Source organism: Catharus ustulatus, chromosome Z, assembly GCF_009819885.2.
Source record: "Catharus ustulatus isolate bCatUst1 chromosome Z, bCatUst1.pri.v2, whole genome shotgun sequence".
Taxonomy (NCBI): domain Eukaryota; kingdom Metazoa; phylum Chordata; class Aves; order Passeriformes; family Turdidae; genus Catharus; species Catharus ustulatus.
In genome coordinates, this window is record NC_046262.2 from 21518369 (window position 1) to 21536493 (window position 18125).

At 39.6% G+C, this 18125-nt stretch overlaps 1 protein-coding gene across 7 annotated transcripts in view; it reads left to right on the plus strand.

Annotated features, from left to right (window-relative positions):
• Positions 1-18125, plus strand: part of ERBIN (erbb2 interacting protein) — a 121835-nt gene that overhangs the window by 59753 nt on the left and 43957 nt on the right. For all 7 annotated transcript variants that reach the window (XM_033085446.2, XM_033085445.2, XM_033085447.2 and 4 more), the window contains 2 exons: positions 11271-11349; positions 12074-12163. In XM_033085446.2, coding sequence (XP_032941337.1) covers positions 11271-11349; positions 12074-12163 — 169 coding nt within the window. The remainder of the gene's footprint in view (positions 1-11270; positions 11350-12073; positions 12164-18125) is intronic.

The following is an 18125-nucleotide window of genomic DNA, read 5'->3' on the forward strand; positions in this document are numbered from 1 at the left end:
TAAAATATTTGAGCTGTTTCTGGCATAGACATAATCAAATGTATTGACCGAAGTATTTATTTTTCTAAAGAGCTGATAGGAAAATGAAAATCTAAGCTTCAAATTCAAAATGTTTCTGAATTGCCTAATTAATTGCAATCTAGCTCACAGAGTGAGACTGGTCATATGGGAGACCATCCAGTTGTCCAGGTAGGATTATATGCATATATATGTGTGTGCATAATATTTGGTGTTTAAATGAAAGATGAAAATCGCAGAAATTTTCCAAGGTAGTAGATTCTTTATATGAAAGGTGTTTCGTCTAAGAAAGCAATCAGGGAAAATTTATTAAAATACAGGAAACCAGAAGACATGCATGTTTCCCTGTATGCTCCCAGCATGCAGCATCTTCTCTTATTGGGCCTCCTTGAGCCAGACAGGGTGTTTTTTTTATTTACAGATCTTCATTTGACTACTTCTGTCAGTTTATCTACTGTTCGAAGTGATGTATGTTTTGAGACATGCTGAGTTAGAGCACAAGCCTTTAATGGCTGTGAGTTGAGGGGCACACAGAAGTCTTTGTACCCAGAGTGTAATTTGAAATTTTATTACTTACGTATTATTCTTGGCTGAAGTGGTCATGGCGTGAGTGTTGCCTAAAAATACCAAATTGCTACTCTATGTGCAACAAGCATAGACTAGAGTTAGGACTAACTCTGACTACTACCAACAATAAAAGCAATAAATTCTGTAGCTTTTTGGTAGTGAGGACATCCACTGTCTTTTTATGGCATTTTAACTCGATTTCCAAGGCTTCCGTGAACCTTTCATATCAGAAGTATATTGTTACTTCTTTCCAGATGCACCTCAGCTTTGAAATTTTTAGCTGAAGCTAAAAATTTGTGCTATCCTAGTCACAAAGATGAAATGATACTTGAACAAATGGTTCAGTAAATAAACTGCATTCGTATGTGAGAAATTACATCCTGCACTATACAAAGCATTGACAGATGCCTTTTCTCCCACCCCTATAACCTGACGGATTACATATTAAAGAGAAGTTGCCGCATACAGAATGTGAGATCAGTGTAGAAAAATTAATTTCAATTAATTGTATATTTATAAGGCTAAAGATGATCAAAACATTTTTAATCCTTTATGGCCAGTTTATTTACGTATTGACAAGTGTACAGGAAAAAAACCCCATGCTCCAAAAAACTCTGCAACACCGCTCTTCACCCCTAAATCAGTGTCTTTCAGGATTAAACTTTAGGGAACAATCATTTCCTTGTGACTCTGGCATGTGAGCCTTAGCATGCATGTAGGAAAATGTGAAAGGCTATCAAGGAAATATTTTTGCCCCTTCAAGATGTACAGTGTCTGATGATGTATCTAAATGTATGGAAGAGTTACCTTTACAGGTTACTAGAATCAAGTGGTCTGAAAGGCTGAAACATAGGATGAGGTGACTGCCAGGAAAATCAGGCTTTCCTGGAAGCTTGGGAAGTGCACTTGAAATTGCTTGTGTTTGTGGGGTTAGTCTAGTGGGAAGCAGTGAAACTGCTTTTCCCTGCATGCAGGCAGTGAAAGAAAAAGGTTAAATTTTAAAATTCCATATTATTCAGGCCTTTGGAGATAACAGTACCTTCAATAGTCTTAGATATTTCTTTCACAGTGATGTTACAGCAAATTTACTCACAGCAGTTTGTTAATCTGTATTACAAGGAATCTTTGTGGAAAAATAGACAAACTAAATTTAAGAAAACACTCCCATCCCCTCACTCCTCTGCCTCCAGGCATATCTGCCTATAAAGTTATTCCAATAATTTAAAAGAATTTTTGTTAATAGATGCAAATTTAGGTCAAATATGTTTTCTTGAGTGTTCTAAAATAATCTGTTGATTTGGCAAACTATCTTTTATGTGCTCTGTGCCAGAAGTTACAGAATTGGAGAATGAGAATTCAAGAGACTGTCCAGTTTTGTGCTGCCCATCTGATATGTTTAGGAATATGGCTTTTCCGAAAAATTGAGAATTGTTCATAGTAATAGAGGGAGACAGATCCAAGTTTTATTTTCTGCAGGAAGATCCTGAATACAAAATAACTCATTGTAAATTTGCTGTTTCTCTACCTTTATTGACAGAGAGGCCAGGATCAGGATTTTTAAATCATCCATGATAGTGAAATAAAAGATAATTGATTTGCTGCAGAGTTCTGAGTTAGCTCTGTGATAGTGTATCACTGTATAGGTGCTCTAAATGTTGTCAGCCCTTCTATTTCAAGTCTTTTTTCAAGTGTTTGTAGTACTTTTTCTTAAATGCATTGTCTTATTGAAGGTACTAAAAGGAATCTGTCTATTCACAATAAAATGATCTCTGTGTGTAAGAGAGGATGTGAATTGAATGAAATTTCAATGCAGGTAAGATTTTGAATGTGAAATTTGAGTGTATGCATCTGAAATTTTGAAGTTTGTTAAAAATGTTTTCCTGGACTCAAAATGAATGTTCATAACACAAGAAGAGGTATTGTTAAAGTAATTACATGGTTTGTAGATGTGGATTTACATGGAAAGACAGAATAGAATGGGATTGTAGAATAGAATGATTTGTGTTGGAAGGGGACTTCAAAGACGGTTTAATTTCAACTCCCTTGACAGAAGCAGGGACATTTTTCACTAGACCAAGCTGCTTAGAGTCCCATCCAACCCAACGTTAAATATGTCCAGGGGAGGAAGCATCTACAGCTTCTCTGGGCAGCCAGTTTTCACCACCCTCACAGTGAAGACTTTCTTCCTAGCATCAAATCTAATGTAGTCCCATCCACCCCATGTTCTATCACTAGCTGGTCTTTTAAAAGGTCCCTCTTCACCATTCTTGGACAGCCCTTCAGGTACCGGAGTGCCCTATCTGGGTCACCCTGAAAATGACTATAGTCATCAGTAGAATTCTCTTCTTCTGGATCTTAACAACCTATCCTAGGTTCTTCTTCTAGCTCCAGAACATCATACCTATTTTTAGGGGCAGATTGGTAGCACAGGGAACATTCTTTCTCCTGCTCTGAGCTGAGACAACAGTCTGTTCCCCCTTGCTTTGTGAATTAGCTGATCATACTTGCTTGTGTTGGATGTTAACTTACCTTCAGCTCCCAAGGATTTAAGGGAGGGATATCACCCTGGCTTTGTGAGAGCTTAATACAGTAATTTCACGAATACAAGCCGCACTGTTTTGACCAAAATTTTGCTCCCATACTGGGAATGCGGCTAATACTCAGGAGCGGCCAATATGTGAATAATTCTCTGACATTTTCAATCCTGGGAGTGCAAACCAAGTCAGTGCAAACTGCAAAGTCAAGCACCTGCCAGTAAAACCCTGCATTTACGCGGTTGTTACAAATTGGTTACTCTGTTGTGCGGCGGGTGGATCTGCTCTGTGCAAGCAGCACAGGGGGTGGGGAAGGTGGGGCAGCTCTCTCCTGCTTGTCCCCGAGGCTCGGAGGAAGCAGGGGCAGCTCTCTCTTGCTGGCCCCACGGCTCGGGGGAGGCAGGGGCAGCTCTCTCCTGCTGGCCCCGCGGCTCGGGGGGCTCCCGTCCCCGCGTGCCGCCGCCGCAGGAGCAGGCAGGCTACATCCCCACGTCCCATCACCGCCACAGGTGCCAGCGGGCTCTGTGCCCCCCCCTGCCGCCGTGAGGCAGCGCCGGGCCGGGGTGACCGAGCCCAGCGGTGGCGGCGGCCGGCCCTGAGCATCCCCGCCGAGCGGCAGCGCTAAGCTGGGCCACCCAGCCCTGTCGACAGGCCCGAGCTGAGCCAGTAAACCCTGCCCTGCCGCGGTTCTGTTACTATTTGGCAACTTTGTTGCACGCGGGTCCTCGCTGTGAACGACAGAGCGGCTTATACTCGGGTGCGGCTTATTTATGGACAAAAAACAAAATGTTTGCCAACACCCGGCGATGCGGCTTATACTCAGTGCGGCTTGTATTCGTGAATTTACTGTACTAGCGTCAGTGGCCTGCTCAGATTCCCAGATGGTACGCTGTCTAGTGAGTGTTCTATGCAATGAAGCTGTCTATCATGACGCTAACTCTGCCTTTGGGTTCCAGTGGGGCTCCCAGATTCTGGCATTCCCTGCAGCTGAGGGTTTGGATGGCTCTCTGAGGCTTCAGCAGGTCAGCCTGGGTGTAGGCACGTACCTGTGGCCTCTCTGTTTGGGTTTCATGCTCAGCACAGCCATTGCAATAGGTAGACACCAGTTTATTGCTGAAAAGGTTTGCTGCATTTTAACACTCAGTAGGATGGAGTGGCTCCTCCTCTGTGCCTTTACTTGTGAACTGCCATGCAAGATCCCTGTGCCACTTCCTTCTGAAGGCACATGTCCTGTTCCTCACACTCACTGGACCCATTTAAGTCTCCCATGTTTGCTTTCTCCACTGCAGAGCTGCTCTCTCTCACTTGACAGAACTGCTGGGACTTGGCTATTTCCTGGCAGTCCTGATAGGTCTCTCAGCTGTCAGCTTTCCCTAGCTCCAGGAACCCCCTTGCCCAGCTCAAACCTAGGGCTTAGCCCGCCCAGAACTTACCATAGCCACCGGTGGTGTCACCACTGTCACTATGCACTTTGCCAATTCACCAAAGGAGAAACTTGAATCTTTTTTTGTTACAGGATATGCTTTGAGAGACATTTGTCATGTAGTAGCAAAAAATGACTGGATGCACAGCACAGATTTTGCAGTCTGGGGTAATAGGGGACAGGGCAGGGAAAAGCAAAGCAGCTTCCAATGGTTAGGTATTGTGCATCTCTGGGTACTTGACAGCATTCCATCCATGAATTAGACATGATTGAAAACCATGTAACCTTGAAACTTGTCCAAAATAGCATTATGGCCACAACTGTTGTCAGCAACTCTCCTAGTGTTACACATTTTGCAATTTTACTCTACCCTGGCAAGTTTTGGTTTTTGTAAATTAGTATGTCAGGCATGTCTTCGAGAAGCCTGGCTGAATTACTCAAGAATTACTGGCTATCCTTTTTTTTTCCCCACAGAACAGGTATTGAGAAACCTGTCTTGCTACTCATATTCCTTCTCATTTACATTATGTAAGATACATGGCTAGAACAGGCCTAGAGAGACCTTATTCTAAAAATTGAGGAATGGTTTGAGGAGCAATGCTTGGAAGACTCTTATGTGTCTTAACTGGGCTAGTACCTGTGTGTAAAAGCAAGAAAAACCCCAAACCAACAAACCCTAAAACTGTAATTGGAAAGATGTTACTGCTGTCCTACAGGTGACCCTTTCACCTCATATAAATATAAACCTGAGATACTGGTGGGTCTGAAACCAGGTGCAGCAAGGAAATATGGGAAGGGGAATGAATGTTCAAAAAATAAGGATGGGTGGGTCAGTACTGTGCGTTGAATTGTTTGGGTTCTAATACACTGCGTACTTTGAATAATGAAAAGCAGAAGGTATGCAGCAATCCCACATTAAAGTAAAATACATAAATATGTAAGAATACTTATTGTGACTAATACAATAAGTTTTCAGTTTAAAATTTTAGATTTTGCAAACAGATTTTTCATATTCTTTGGGAGATTTGTGGTATATCTTCTTAAAAATGTTTTGCGGTGTTCAATCCATATGGGCTTGAAGGACATTTGTAGCAGAGGCCTGAGGGGAAGAGCAACCAACAGCAGCTTCTTTTTTTATGGTGGGGCTGCTTGCCCAGAAGTTAGATCCAGGATAAACAGACTAGCTGAGGGGAGAAAGTAGGTACAGTAATTTCACGAATACAAGCTGCACCATTTTCACCAAAATTTTGGTGGAAACCCGGAAGTACGGCTAGTACTCTGGGGCGGCTAATATATTAACAATATTCTAAAAGCTGCCAACACGGAAGTGAGAGCCCGCGGCAGCCCCAAGCCAAGCTGGAGCCCAGCCAGCCCCGGCAGAGGTGGGAAAGCCTGGCAGAGATGGGGCCAGCAGTGTGGGGGGCAGGCGGCAGAGCCCGAGCCAGCAGGGCGGGGGAGCCCAGCAGAACTGGGGCTAGCAGTGCAGGGGAGCATGGCAGAAGCGGGAAGCCCGACAGGCGGGACTGCCCGGTGGCGAGGGGAAGCCCAGCAGAACTGGGGCCAGCAGCATGGGGGAGCCCGGTGGCATGGGGGCCTGCAGTGCCAACCAGGGCGAGCAAACACAGCAACGGTGCAGATGGGAGGTGGGGGTGAGCGAGCCTGGCGGCAGCAGTGGCAGCACTGCCCAGCCGGCCCCGAGCGGCCCCGCTGAGCTGTGGCGCCGAGCTTGGCCACCCGGCCCCATTGGCAACCATGAGCGGGCCGAGCCTGCCTGGCCCCGCCCCGAGCCAGTAAACCCCGCTATGCTGCGATCCTGTTACTAATTGGCAAATTTGTGAAAGTTGCACATGGATCCTCGCTATGAACGAAAGTGCAGCTAATATTCGGGTGTGGCTTTTTTATTGAAAAAGACATCAACGTTGTCCACACACCAGGAGTGCGGCGTATATTCCGTGCGGCTTGTATTCGTGAAATTACTGTAGTTTGTATTCATGCAAACTGAACCTGTATGTTTGCCTCTGTGTTCTCTATACTTGCGAAAGTGCAGAGTGAAGTAAGTGCACAGCAGGCTGTAGCTTCATGTGTTTTGCTCCAATAGAGCTTTCAGTGTGCCTGTTTGGAGAGAATTTTTCCCCCCTCATATTGTCTACAGACTGAGGGATCTAGCTGCAGACTCCTTTGGAACATCACCTATATGTCTTCTAGAGGTCTCACGTGTGTTAGTGGTTTTCTTGGTCTGCATTTTAGGGATGGAACCAATACTTTTTCCTTGCTTCTATTTAAGCTTATTTATATTTTTTCTGTGTAAGAAGAGGTGTAACTCTCTCCGAATAGTACTACAGATCAGTAGGGACTGCCACTTCTGCATAGCACTGGTGGTTTCTATAACTGATGTCCGGACATTCTACTTTTAGCATTTGTTTCTGAATTAAGGTGTTACCACAGCATGAGCTGCAGTGCAAGTCCTCATCTGCATTAGGCCTGAAGCAGGAGCATACAGGACTGTCAGCACTGAGATCCATTGCAGTCAAGGATTCTGCCAACAGTGGATCTGACTTGCACAATTTTCTATAGATACGGAATTGCCAGTATTTGAGTGGAAAAAATCTTATCTGATGAAGAGAAAAAATTGGCTGAGTTTTTCTCCTGCTCTGCAAGGTACACTAGCCTAGCAATAGGAGAGGATTGTGCTGTGTGGGGGAGGAGATGAGTAACTTAAGATGGTGAGGGGTACCCCAATTATACTTACAGCCTTAATCGAGGCAGAAAGACTTTTGAGCACACTTCCTGTGACAGGCCATGCGAAAAAAACCCCAACAACAACAAAAAAACCCCATTGTTCTTCAAATAGTTAGAAATCAGGTGAAATTCTGTATTTCAGTCATGTTATGTGATCAAGAACTGAGCTTGATTACCTCCAGATTTGTGTCTGTTGACCTGAAATTCTTGCATGAACTTTTTGGTATTTCCTCTGGACATGTGCCACAGTTGGTCTTTGATCATGATTGAATACCAAAAGGTTAGATGGTGAGGTTTTGCCAAGCAGAGTTCTGAATGATGAATGCTTTCTGGTTTTGGCATAATACAGACAAGAATTTTAAATTCCTCTTCTGTACATTCTTTCAGGGTTTTTTTTGTTTTATTTGTTTGTTGTGTTTGTTTGTTTTTAACTTTTGTTTGGTCTTTTTGTTTTTGTTTAGTTTGGGGGTTTTGTTGTGGAGGGGTTTTGTGTGTTTCTTTGGTGGTGGGTGGGTTTTTTGTTTGTTGTTGTTTTTTGTTTGGTTTTTTGTTAGTTTGTTTGGGGGTTTCTATTTGTTTGGGGAGGTGGGGTTTTGTTGTTGTTTCGTTGGTGTTGTTTTTATAGAAACGGGCCAGTGAGTTTTAAAGTACTTGAAATCTGGGAAAACAGAGAGGAAGCAGCAGACAAGTAAATGCTAAAAGTTATTACATAAATCCAACTTCTGTGGTAAACTACACTACAAAAAGAACTTTACTCCCATTTCAGTTTGTATCTGGTGGTTAAAGATGATCAGCAAACTGTGTTTTCTCCTACTGTGCTCTACAAATTTTCACAACCATAGGCATGATGTTTTGTATTTTTTTGGAAAACGGAGTGTGATCTATAAACCAATTGAGCACTAAAATGTGTTGGGCATGGTGATTGTTACTATGTCAAGTACAAAATGAGTGGTATGTTGAAGAATCTGTCCATATAATGCTTTTCAATGAAAGTGGAATGAGGCTGCAACAGACCAGGTGGTCTGTTGCACTGTCTTCTATAATCCATGAGGATCAGTGTACAGAGAAAGCAGTAGAAACCCCAAAAGAAAAATAGGATTTAGAAAGGACTGTGACTCTCAATTTGTGGTACTCATCTAAGGAGAGACTCATGGAAGTATTAAGTATTAAGCTAATATTTTATTTGGCTGTTCTTTTGAGAGTAAGCTTACATTGATATTCTCCCCTCTCGTAGATGTGCTATGTGTTTTGGTTTTTAGGTAGTTATCACAAATTTAAGCTTTCTGTGCTTCCATGAGTTCATGACACAAACAGTGGAAACTAATTAATATTGCAAACATAAGGTTTTATGTGTTGGACTAGAGCAATCTTTCATCCAAGGACCAAGCCAAGGCCAGTAGTGAAACCATCTCTCAGAAAAACTAAGCTTAGAGAGTCTCTCAGTATGATTCAAGCAGCAAAACTAAGGCCACCGAGTGAGTCTGAGACACAGCTCAGCCTCCAAGGAAGAGCTTAGCAGTGGTTTACTCTGATTAATGCAAATGCTAATTTTAAGAAGATGAGTTTGTCTTTTCAGCAATAAAGAGGTCTTGATTTATTTTTCAGACACCATAAGGTCACTTCATATAAATAATCTGTAACTTCATTTCTGCAGGCTCAGGGTGTTGTTTTATGCTAAATGCTTTCCATGTATGGATATTCTTTTTGCTGAAAGAGGTTTATTGCTACAACTGGAATTAAGATTATGTATATTTAAGTTTCTTGGTAGTGTTTCTCTTTGTACTAAAAGTATATGGCAGCAATAGATAAGGTACAGTTCTAGTCTTTGGCAGTTTCCTAATTTTTCTTGAACTTGAAAATAACATTACTGCTTTACAGAAATGAAACTTCATATATAATATAAAATTATAAATAATTACCTTTTTAGTTTTGATTTTTTACTGAGTAATGAAATGAATTAGTGTCATGTTACCATCTTCTGCTTTGACTCCACTCACAGTCCTAGTGAACTTCACATGGCTGAGCTCACACACATGAACATGCACACATATATATTATGTATTGTATAATGAATATATGTTATATAAATATAATATATTCTATATTATGTAATATATATAATAAATATGTTAAATTATATATATTTATACCTGTGCATGTGTATGAATATGCATATTACTCAAGAAGTGTCAGAAATGTTGGCCTGTATTACCACTGATGGTTCCGTTCTTCCTGGTCCCTTCTGCTTTTGAGTTTAGTATGTTGTTTCCAAAAAATGTCCATGTTACTTAGAGGTATTTAAATACCTGGATTAACTCTGGAATGTTTTTTTCTTGCCTTTCACCTTTCAGCAGCAGAGTAAAATACCTGCTATGAATCAACAGTATTATGGAAAACAAGTTCCTGTCAAGAAGGACCTGAAAGTCTAGTTTGAAAGAAATAGCGTTACTACTTTAGTCGAATTTATGGAAAAGTCAGTACAGTGGCTTTACCACTCATTATCACCAGTTGCTTAAAGTCTGTATTTTGTCACTGTTTTTCTTGTCTACTGCCATCTCTTAAGATATATCAGGTCAGTGATATTAGGTCAGTGTTACTGCACAATCATAGAATCAATCTTTAAGCTAACATCAAATATTCTGCAATTTCTTAAGTAAGTAAAAATATTATTTAGCAGTTGATGCTTCACCACATATTCTCAGAACAGATACATGAAGTTCCACCTGCCAACCTGAAGAAATGATGCTGCCCTTGTATTTCTCTTTGCAGCTGGACTGTTAATGTTGTTTCAGGCAGCATGAAATTTTGTGTTCTCACTAATCTACAAATAAGTGTTCAGAGTATAGTACCTTCTTAAGTGGTCTTGTTCCCTGGGTTCAGTTGCACTTTCCACATACCTGATAAAGCACTCACAAACACAATTACAGGCATTAACTCAGACAAAGAGCTCTAAGGTTTGGTATCTGTAAAAAAAAAAGTAATTTTAAACTAGCTTTATTTACTAGCATATGGAGTTTTTGTTGCTGCAAACAACAGTGTATTCTTAAACCAAGTAGAAAGATACCAGTATGAATGGTTATTGTATTTAGGACAAATATATTTGAAATAAAGACACCTGTCTCAGGGTATCAGAACATGTTGCAAAAGCAACTGCAGTTGTGTTAGCAGTGGTTTTGTTTTATTTTTTTTTTTTTCATGGTATATATAGTAAAGAGAGAGGTAAAGGTTTTGCATGGTGGAATGATTCAGTACTGATTTTCTTCTGATGTGGTGGATACATGTCATATTCAAGACCTACTTTATCAGTTTCTGACAAATACAGATTTGTATTTGTGGAATGTAGTTCCACTCTGGCATTTTTAGAGATAGCCTTGGAAAAAAATGAGATAGCTTGTTGTTTTAATTTTCAAACATAAGTTTACCTGGAGTGTTTTTTGTCCTTTTCTCAAATGATCTAGAAGCTAAGAGCAAGCATACATTACATTTTGCGATGGATATCTGATAGTTCAGAAATGTAAAGCTGTAAAAAATACTTAAATACTTGAAGCCTTACCATTTCACCTGGCTGTTATACAGGTCATGGATTTGATAAACAGATCTGGTTGGTAACTTCATTCTACCAAGTGTTCACCTTTTTTAAAATAAATTATATTGGGACTGAGGTTTTTATCTTAAGTACATTCCAAAGCATAAGTATTTAAATATTTGGCAATAAGCAATGGGAATTAGTGTGCTGTGTGTTTGTAGCTTGGGTGAGCTTCCTGCTTACATGAAAAGCTTTAGGAATAATGTAGTAAAAAAAAGGTATTGCAGAAGAGTATTTCTTTAATTAAAACTGTATGTAAAATGAGACGTCAGATAAACAGTTCACTAGTTGCTAAATGAATCAAAGTTTTTACAGCTAGTTGTTTCATGTGCATAGTTTTTATTCATGTGGTGGAGTCTAATAATTAAAGGCTGTTTTTTTTACCTCTTTCTGTATCTTGCAGGCATACAGGAGTTTCCAGAAAATATAAAAAACTGTAAAGTCTTGACAGTTGTAGAGGCAAGCGTAAATCCTATTTCAAAGTAAGTTTGTAAATTTTTTTATGTTTTGTATTTCATGCAAATACTGATCTCGAATTTGCCCCAAGACATGTGCCAGCCCTTGAAGGCAAGAGCAGGGTTCCCTGAGAACTCTTCATTAACCTTGTTGCACTGTGATCCAGTACAGCTATCTCATAAAAGTACTTTGCCAAAGCTAATAGGCCGTGTGGATCATCTTTCATTATGCCATATAGCTTTGTGAGCTTGTTAAAATCCATCATTTCTCTGTGACTGTAGAGAAATCTGCAAAGTCTTCTTTATAACAAAAATTAATTATGATTTAATATGCATTTCTACTATAGTGACAAAATTAATTTGCCAGAAATCTCCGCTGACAGAGATTCAACTTGTATCTTGTATATCTTGTATCTTGTGTATTTTTAATTTATCCTGTTGTTTCTAATTAATGCTGCCTTCACGTTACATGTCAGGAGATCACAAGTTTGTAGGAAGACTACATTTATTTGTAGTTTTTTATTGCCTGTAGACCTTGTTCTTAATACTTGAAATTATTTTGAAGTTCATCTTGTGGAAAACAACCTAAAGTCACTAATGTGACTTTAAAGAAATTTATCCCCTTAATTTTATCAATATATAGGGATTCATATATTAGTACTTTAGTACTATACTGTTCCTAAAGAAAGTATGACTTAATGACCTGAATATAATTGAAACTAAGGTGCTATGTTATTTTACTTCTGTATAGGCTGCCAGATGGATTTTCTCAACTGTTAAACCTAACACAGCTGTACCTGAATGATGCTTTTCTTGAGTTTTTGCCAGCCAATTTTGGAAGGTAAGCTGAACGTGAAACCCAGTATCTACATTTAGTTTTAAGTTCCTTCAGAGCAGTTTCCTCTGGTTCTGAAGCAAAGTGGGTACTGAAGAAAGGGAAGAAGTATACATTATGAATTCACAATAGTTGCAGGGAAAAAAAAGTCCTGAGTCTGTATCAGCAGCTTTTAATTTTGACTTCTGAAGGACAGACAGAATGCTTATGAAGGGCGTAAAACTCATTTATATTCTTGTTTCTTTTCCAGCACTAGTCTGGTAAGTAAGGAAGACTAGTACTTTTGAAATTTGTGTTGTTTGTCATGTAGTAATTGGAGTGAAGTAAATAATGACAACTGTAATTCCACTTGTCCTGCCATTCTGGATGTACAAATTACTTCATGCACAACTATAACTCTCAAGTCCTTTATTGTCAGGAATATTTCTGAAAAACCTGGCATATTTATGGCGTACTGGCTATGCAAAACTGTTACATGTCATAGTTTTAGTACAAGATAAATATTAATCTGCTACCTCTGTAAAATACATCTTGGGAGCAAAACTGAAAGGGTAATACTCATGGAAGGAAAACTTCCGGATGAGCATAGGTCATGCTGTCCTTATCACACTGCTTTTAGCCATTTCTGCAGTTTTCCCCTCTCCATTCTTATGCTTTGTTTTCCTAGATTGTCACTTTCCTAACCCATCCCATGTCCAGCAAACATCTCTTTCAGAAAATACAACTATTAGTTAAGCAATCATGTTGCTGAGTGAAAAAATTGCCTCAGGCTGTATAGTTATATCTAGGTCAGCGCAGTTTGCCAGAGATTAGCACAGCCCCCAGATAATGCTGCAGCAGTTGGCCAGATCAGGAGATGAGCAATAGGAACATAAACACAGGTACTCTCCAATAGTGACCATTAGTTTATTAGTCATCTGTGATCAGAGCTGTTGGCTTGCTCTTCTCTGTTACTGGTCATTCCCTGATGAATGATTAGGAGCACCAGATCTGCTACACATTCAGCTATCAAAACAGCTGCTTACGATGCAGGTTGAAAAATATCTGGAATATGCATAATCTTGTTGGAATTCTAATGATTGGCTACGCTTTTTCTGTTCTGTTTTTTAGTAGTCTAACCAAATGGCAAGACTTTCATAGTAAAAGCAGGCACTACAGATGAACTTGAAGACTTCAGGTTGACACAGCTGATCTTTTAAGTAGTTAATCTTACACATAATAGACATTAAAAATTCTCATATTTTGTTCTTTGTCATTGTCAGCTTCTATAATGCTTAATGGTTAGTGAAATGGTGAAGCCATTAATTACTAACATCATAAGAATAAGTCAGTTACTGAAGACAACTTGAAAGTCTTATTTTCCATTTTAGTGTTGATAGTTTTGAAGAACTCTGCTGTGTTTGTTAAAATCTAGTGACTTTCAGCATCCTGTTGTATCCGTAGGAGAATTAATTTGAAGTATTCATGTGTGTAAGTTTAACTGCTAAAACATAGTGTTCTGTGGGAAGGAAATGTTTAGATCAAATAAATTGGAAAACAATTAAACATTGAAATACTATTTCAAAGTAAGTTTCAGACCCCTTTGACATTGAATACTTCTCTAAGTGATGAGACTGCTCTGCCATCCCACAATTTTGCAACTAGGTATAAATGCTTTCTAGTGCAAAGTTTTTTAACTCTTGCTTCAGAATATGGAAATAGTTCTTTTATAAACAAATAAACTGTTAAAGCTTTTAAAATATTTAATCTCATAAGTGACAAACCTTCATTTTCTTTCAGTTTGGTGCATTTTTCTTTTTTTTTTTGTATATGGCCTTATAGCTATTACTTTTCGCTATTTAGAAATGTGTGAAGTGACTGAACTGAGTTCTGTTGCCTGCTCTTACTGGCAGCTATTGTCAGTAAAAACGTCCCCTAAAAACTAAACCAGTACGTATTACAGCTGACAAGGTTTTAATGCTCCATGTGTCAGGTTAGAAACCTGGTTTCTTACATCTCTTTCTCTCTGGGTGTTCATTGTTTCTACAGTTTAATTGCTGCCATTTCTCATGAGTGTTGTCTGCCATTCTCTCACCTGCAGTATTTATAGTGTTTACATATCCCTCAGTTTATAAGACCGAATAAAATTGTTTCCTTCTGGTATGGTAGGTTTTCCTTTGTGTCTGAATATATTAATACATCTTGGAACAGGTTTCAGTTTTAATTAATCTTCTTTTGGACAGAGGATGATGACTTCTATAGCTATATTTAGAATTTTAATTGAGATATCTTCTTGTTTCTCTTGGAAATGTCTGTGATTGTGCTCCAGTGTTCCAATTATCCCTTTTGCAGCTGACTAGTATAGTTTCCTACATGATTAACTGATGTATGGGACAGTTCAGTTAGAAATGGCTGATGCCTACAAGGAAATCCTAAGTCCTAATTTTTTTTCCTTAAGGCTGTAGTGTTTTTTTTTCCCCTCTCTATAGCATCTTAACTAAATCACTGTATTGTCTGTGACATAAGCAAAGGTAAACATTTTTCTGATTCTAAAACATTGCTATCAAAAAATACAGAACAGGATAGTCCTAGAAATGGTCTTTGAGTACCTGTATCACTACTAACCTAGCACTCAGCCTGATGCTTAGGAAATAAATTTTTTATAATGGCAAACACTTTTAGTATATCTATACAGTGTTTTATTTGATTTATCTCCATGCTTTATTCTCATCTTCAGAATTTGTGCTAAAGATTTTCATAATTGTGAAGTCAAGATTACAGTAATTTCACGAATACAAGCTGCACCATTTTGACTTAGATTTTACTCTCAAACCGGAAATGTGACTAATACTCAGGAGTGGCTAATATGTGAATAATTTTCTGACATTTACAACCCCAGAAGTGCCAGCCAGGGTGCCAAGCCGAGCACCTGCCAGTAAAACCCAGGATTTCGCGATTGTTACAAATTGGTTACTGTGTTGCGCGGCAGGTGGGGCCAGCACAGCGCCGGCAGCGTGGGGGGAGGGAGGGAGGCAGGGGAGCTCCCTACTTCAGGCGGAGGAGACGCAGGGGGCTCTGTGCTGACATCCCCACGGCTCAGGGAGGAGGCGGGGCGCTCTACCCCCACCCTCCACCACTGCGATGGGAGCAGGGGGCGCTCCGTGCTCGCCCGCCACCACTGCGGTGGGAGCGGGACCAGGGCGAGCAACCCCTGAGGTGGCGGCCAGCCCCGAGAGGCCCCACCGAGCTGGGCCACCGGCCCCGTCAGCAACCCCGAGCGGGCTGAGCCTGCACAGCCTCAGCTGAACCAGTAAACTCCCCGCCATGCCGCGGTTCTGTTACTAATTGGCAACTTTGTTGCACGCGGGTCCTCGCTGCGAACGACAGAGCGGCTTATATTCAGGTGCAGCTTATTTATGGACAAAGAACGAAATATTTACCAACACCCAGAGATGCGGCTTATACTCAGTGCGGCTTGTATTCGTGAAATCACTGTATTTTGTATTTTTTCCCTTTTGATGAATATTATATATTTGCTGGCCTTGAATGACATTGCTCTTGTCCAGCCTGTTAGACTTACTAAAAGTCACTAGACTTTTGATATGATGTATCCATTCCTTTGTACTTCTCAGGTGACAAAGTGAGGGTTTTTCCTCCATTCCCAAAATCAAATTTGAATGCACTAATATTGGCACAGATTGTGGCATTAGCCTTCATGCCAGTGCACGGATATCTGAGAATTATTATGCTTGCCTAAGAAAATCTTATGTGTTGTATCTAAATGCATAACATATATATTTACATTTAAATGCACAAATATGTAAACAGAACATGTTAAACTTTAAACTCACAGCTTGCTCATTTTGAGACATGGTTTTGAGAGGGAAACATTATTTGCTAATGGGTGTTTAAGATAAGCAAGGACTTATCTTCAGTGTAATTCTAAAAATCTGGGAATGTTGTCTATAATGGGAAACCTCTGTCATGTTGCAATTAATTTGCTTTATATCTGCTTTCTCAACGATTTGTCAGTAGTATCTGTAGTAGTAAATGGTTTTAGTAGTATCTACTTTGGGATATTTTTTGCATAAATGTACAATGATAATCAAATTTAGTTACATAGGTGTTTTGCAGAAACTTTTGTAAATGCAACCTGCAAGCTGCATACATTTTATTCTGCTCGCCTTTGCATTTTAGTAACAACTTAAAATAAAAATATTCTGCTTTAGGAAAACTGCTGAGGAGGTGTAAAGTAAGGAACATCTTTCAATGAAATATTTTTAGATTTCCAAGGAATGACTGCTTGTTGCACAGCAAGCTTAGAGTATACCTTTTACATTTTTTACAGGTGGTATTGTTTAAAGATCAGGTTCAGGAAGGTTATTGATCATCTGAAAAATTGTTCATGTAGACATTTTGTTTTATTGAAAAGTTGTGCTGCATTTTAAAAGCAGGCTAAGATGGTTATAATTAAAGAACAGTAGTAATAAAATAATTTTTCAACTATTACAGAATATATACTTTCAGTTGAATAATACCTGTTACAGGTTTGTGCATTGGTGATGTTCTATGGTGATGGGTTTTTCAAGTTCAGAAATTAAATATTTCTGTACAAGTAGGACAGATCTTTGCCACAGAATGGCCCAGGTGACATATTCTACCACTATGAATTTCATTTTTCTTTTAAAATAGGTGAATTAGTTCTCTGGTTCTTTTCCAAATTAAATGCCACTTCTTCAGGTCACTTACGGCAGTCCAAATGCTCAGCTTGGATGGATGCTGGATGCTTAGCGCCAGCAACTGAAAAAACAGCTAGACCTAGTATTCAGTGTGCATTATTATTTTAAACTTGAATTAGCTCTTCAGTATTTCTCTCCAGTACTTTTTTTCATCGATCACTGGAAGAAAATCACATGTTTAAACACAAGTGTGTACCTCTCAACAAGGAGAGGTTGAGAATGTTTTCCTAGTAGCTTCTGTGAAGCTCTACACATAAGAAATTTGATGTTTGTATATTCAGTCTCTTAGGCCTAGCTGAGGAAAGATTAGAACAGGAAACAAGGTGACAAAGCTATGAACATTCCTGTCACCAAAGGCAATCTTTAGGTTCACAGAATTAGGTTATTTCCGGTGTCATACAGTCAGTTTTGGCTAAAGTCAGCAAAATGTGCGTGTGCATATTTATAGTTTAGCATATGAGGGGAGATTTGCTGCCACTGCATTCAACGGAAGTTGACTGCCATATGTGAGTTGTGAAGAAAAAACTACAAACTGTGTAGCTGTCTTCCCTGTCATCAAAACAAAACACCAGCTGAAGGCTAATGCAGTGCTTGGTTTAGAAATCAAAACCCAAGATATTCATTCATGTCTGGGAGTTCTTAAAGTTCTGGTTTGTACTAGATTGTTATCTTCGGGTGCTGGTAGGGTAGGATGCCTAGGAGGTCTTTTCCACTTATGTTCTAGATGAACAGCAGTGCTATTACAATGGATTGGGTTTTTATTAGGGTATTCTTTCACTACTGTCAGGATGTTGGGGTTTTGTGGTTTTTTTGTGGGTTTTTTTGTGGGTTTTTTTTTGTTTTGTTTTTGTCTTTTTTTTTTTTTTTTTTAAATTGAAGGGAGGAGGTTCCCCTCCAGCAGTTGCTACCACATGGTGAGTGCTGTTTGCAGTGCTGGGCTGCACTGACCTCTTCTCTCTTTCAAGGTGACTCTTACATTCTTAGGTTATTTGTGGGCATGGCAGATTGCTGCTTTCAAACTCGTCCAAAAATGAGTTAGTTTGTAGAGGAAAAATAAATACTGTTTTCAGCTTTCTATTTCTACACAAAGGATAGTTCTTACCACTTAATTAAAGTTAAGGTTTTTGTTTGTCTTATAGCACACTAGTTAAGCACCTTCAGGAAAGACTTGTCTACTCCCTGAGCTCCTTTCAAAGTCAGAGACCTTAATGCCCCATTTTGTGTTGTGTGAGTGCTGTCAGTGCGTCACA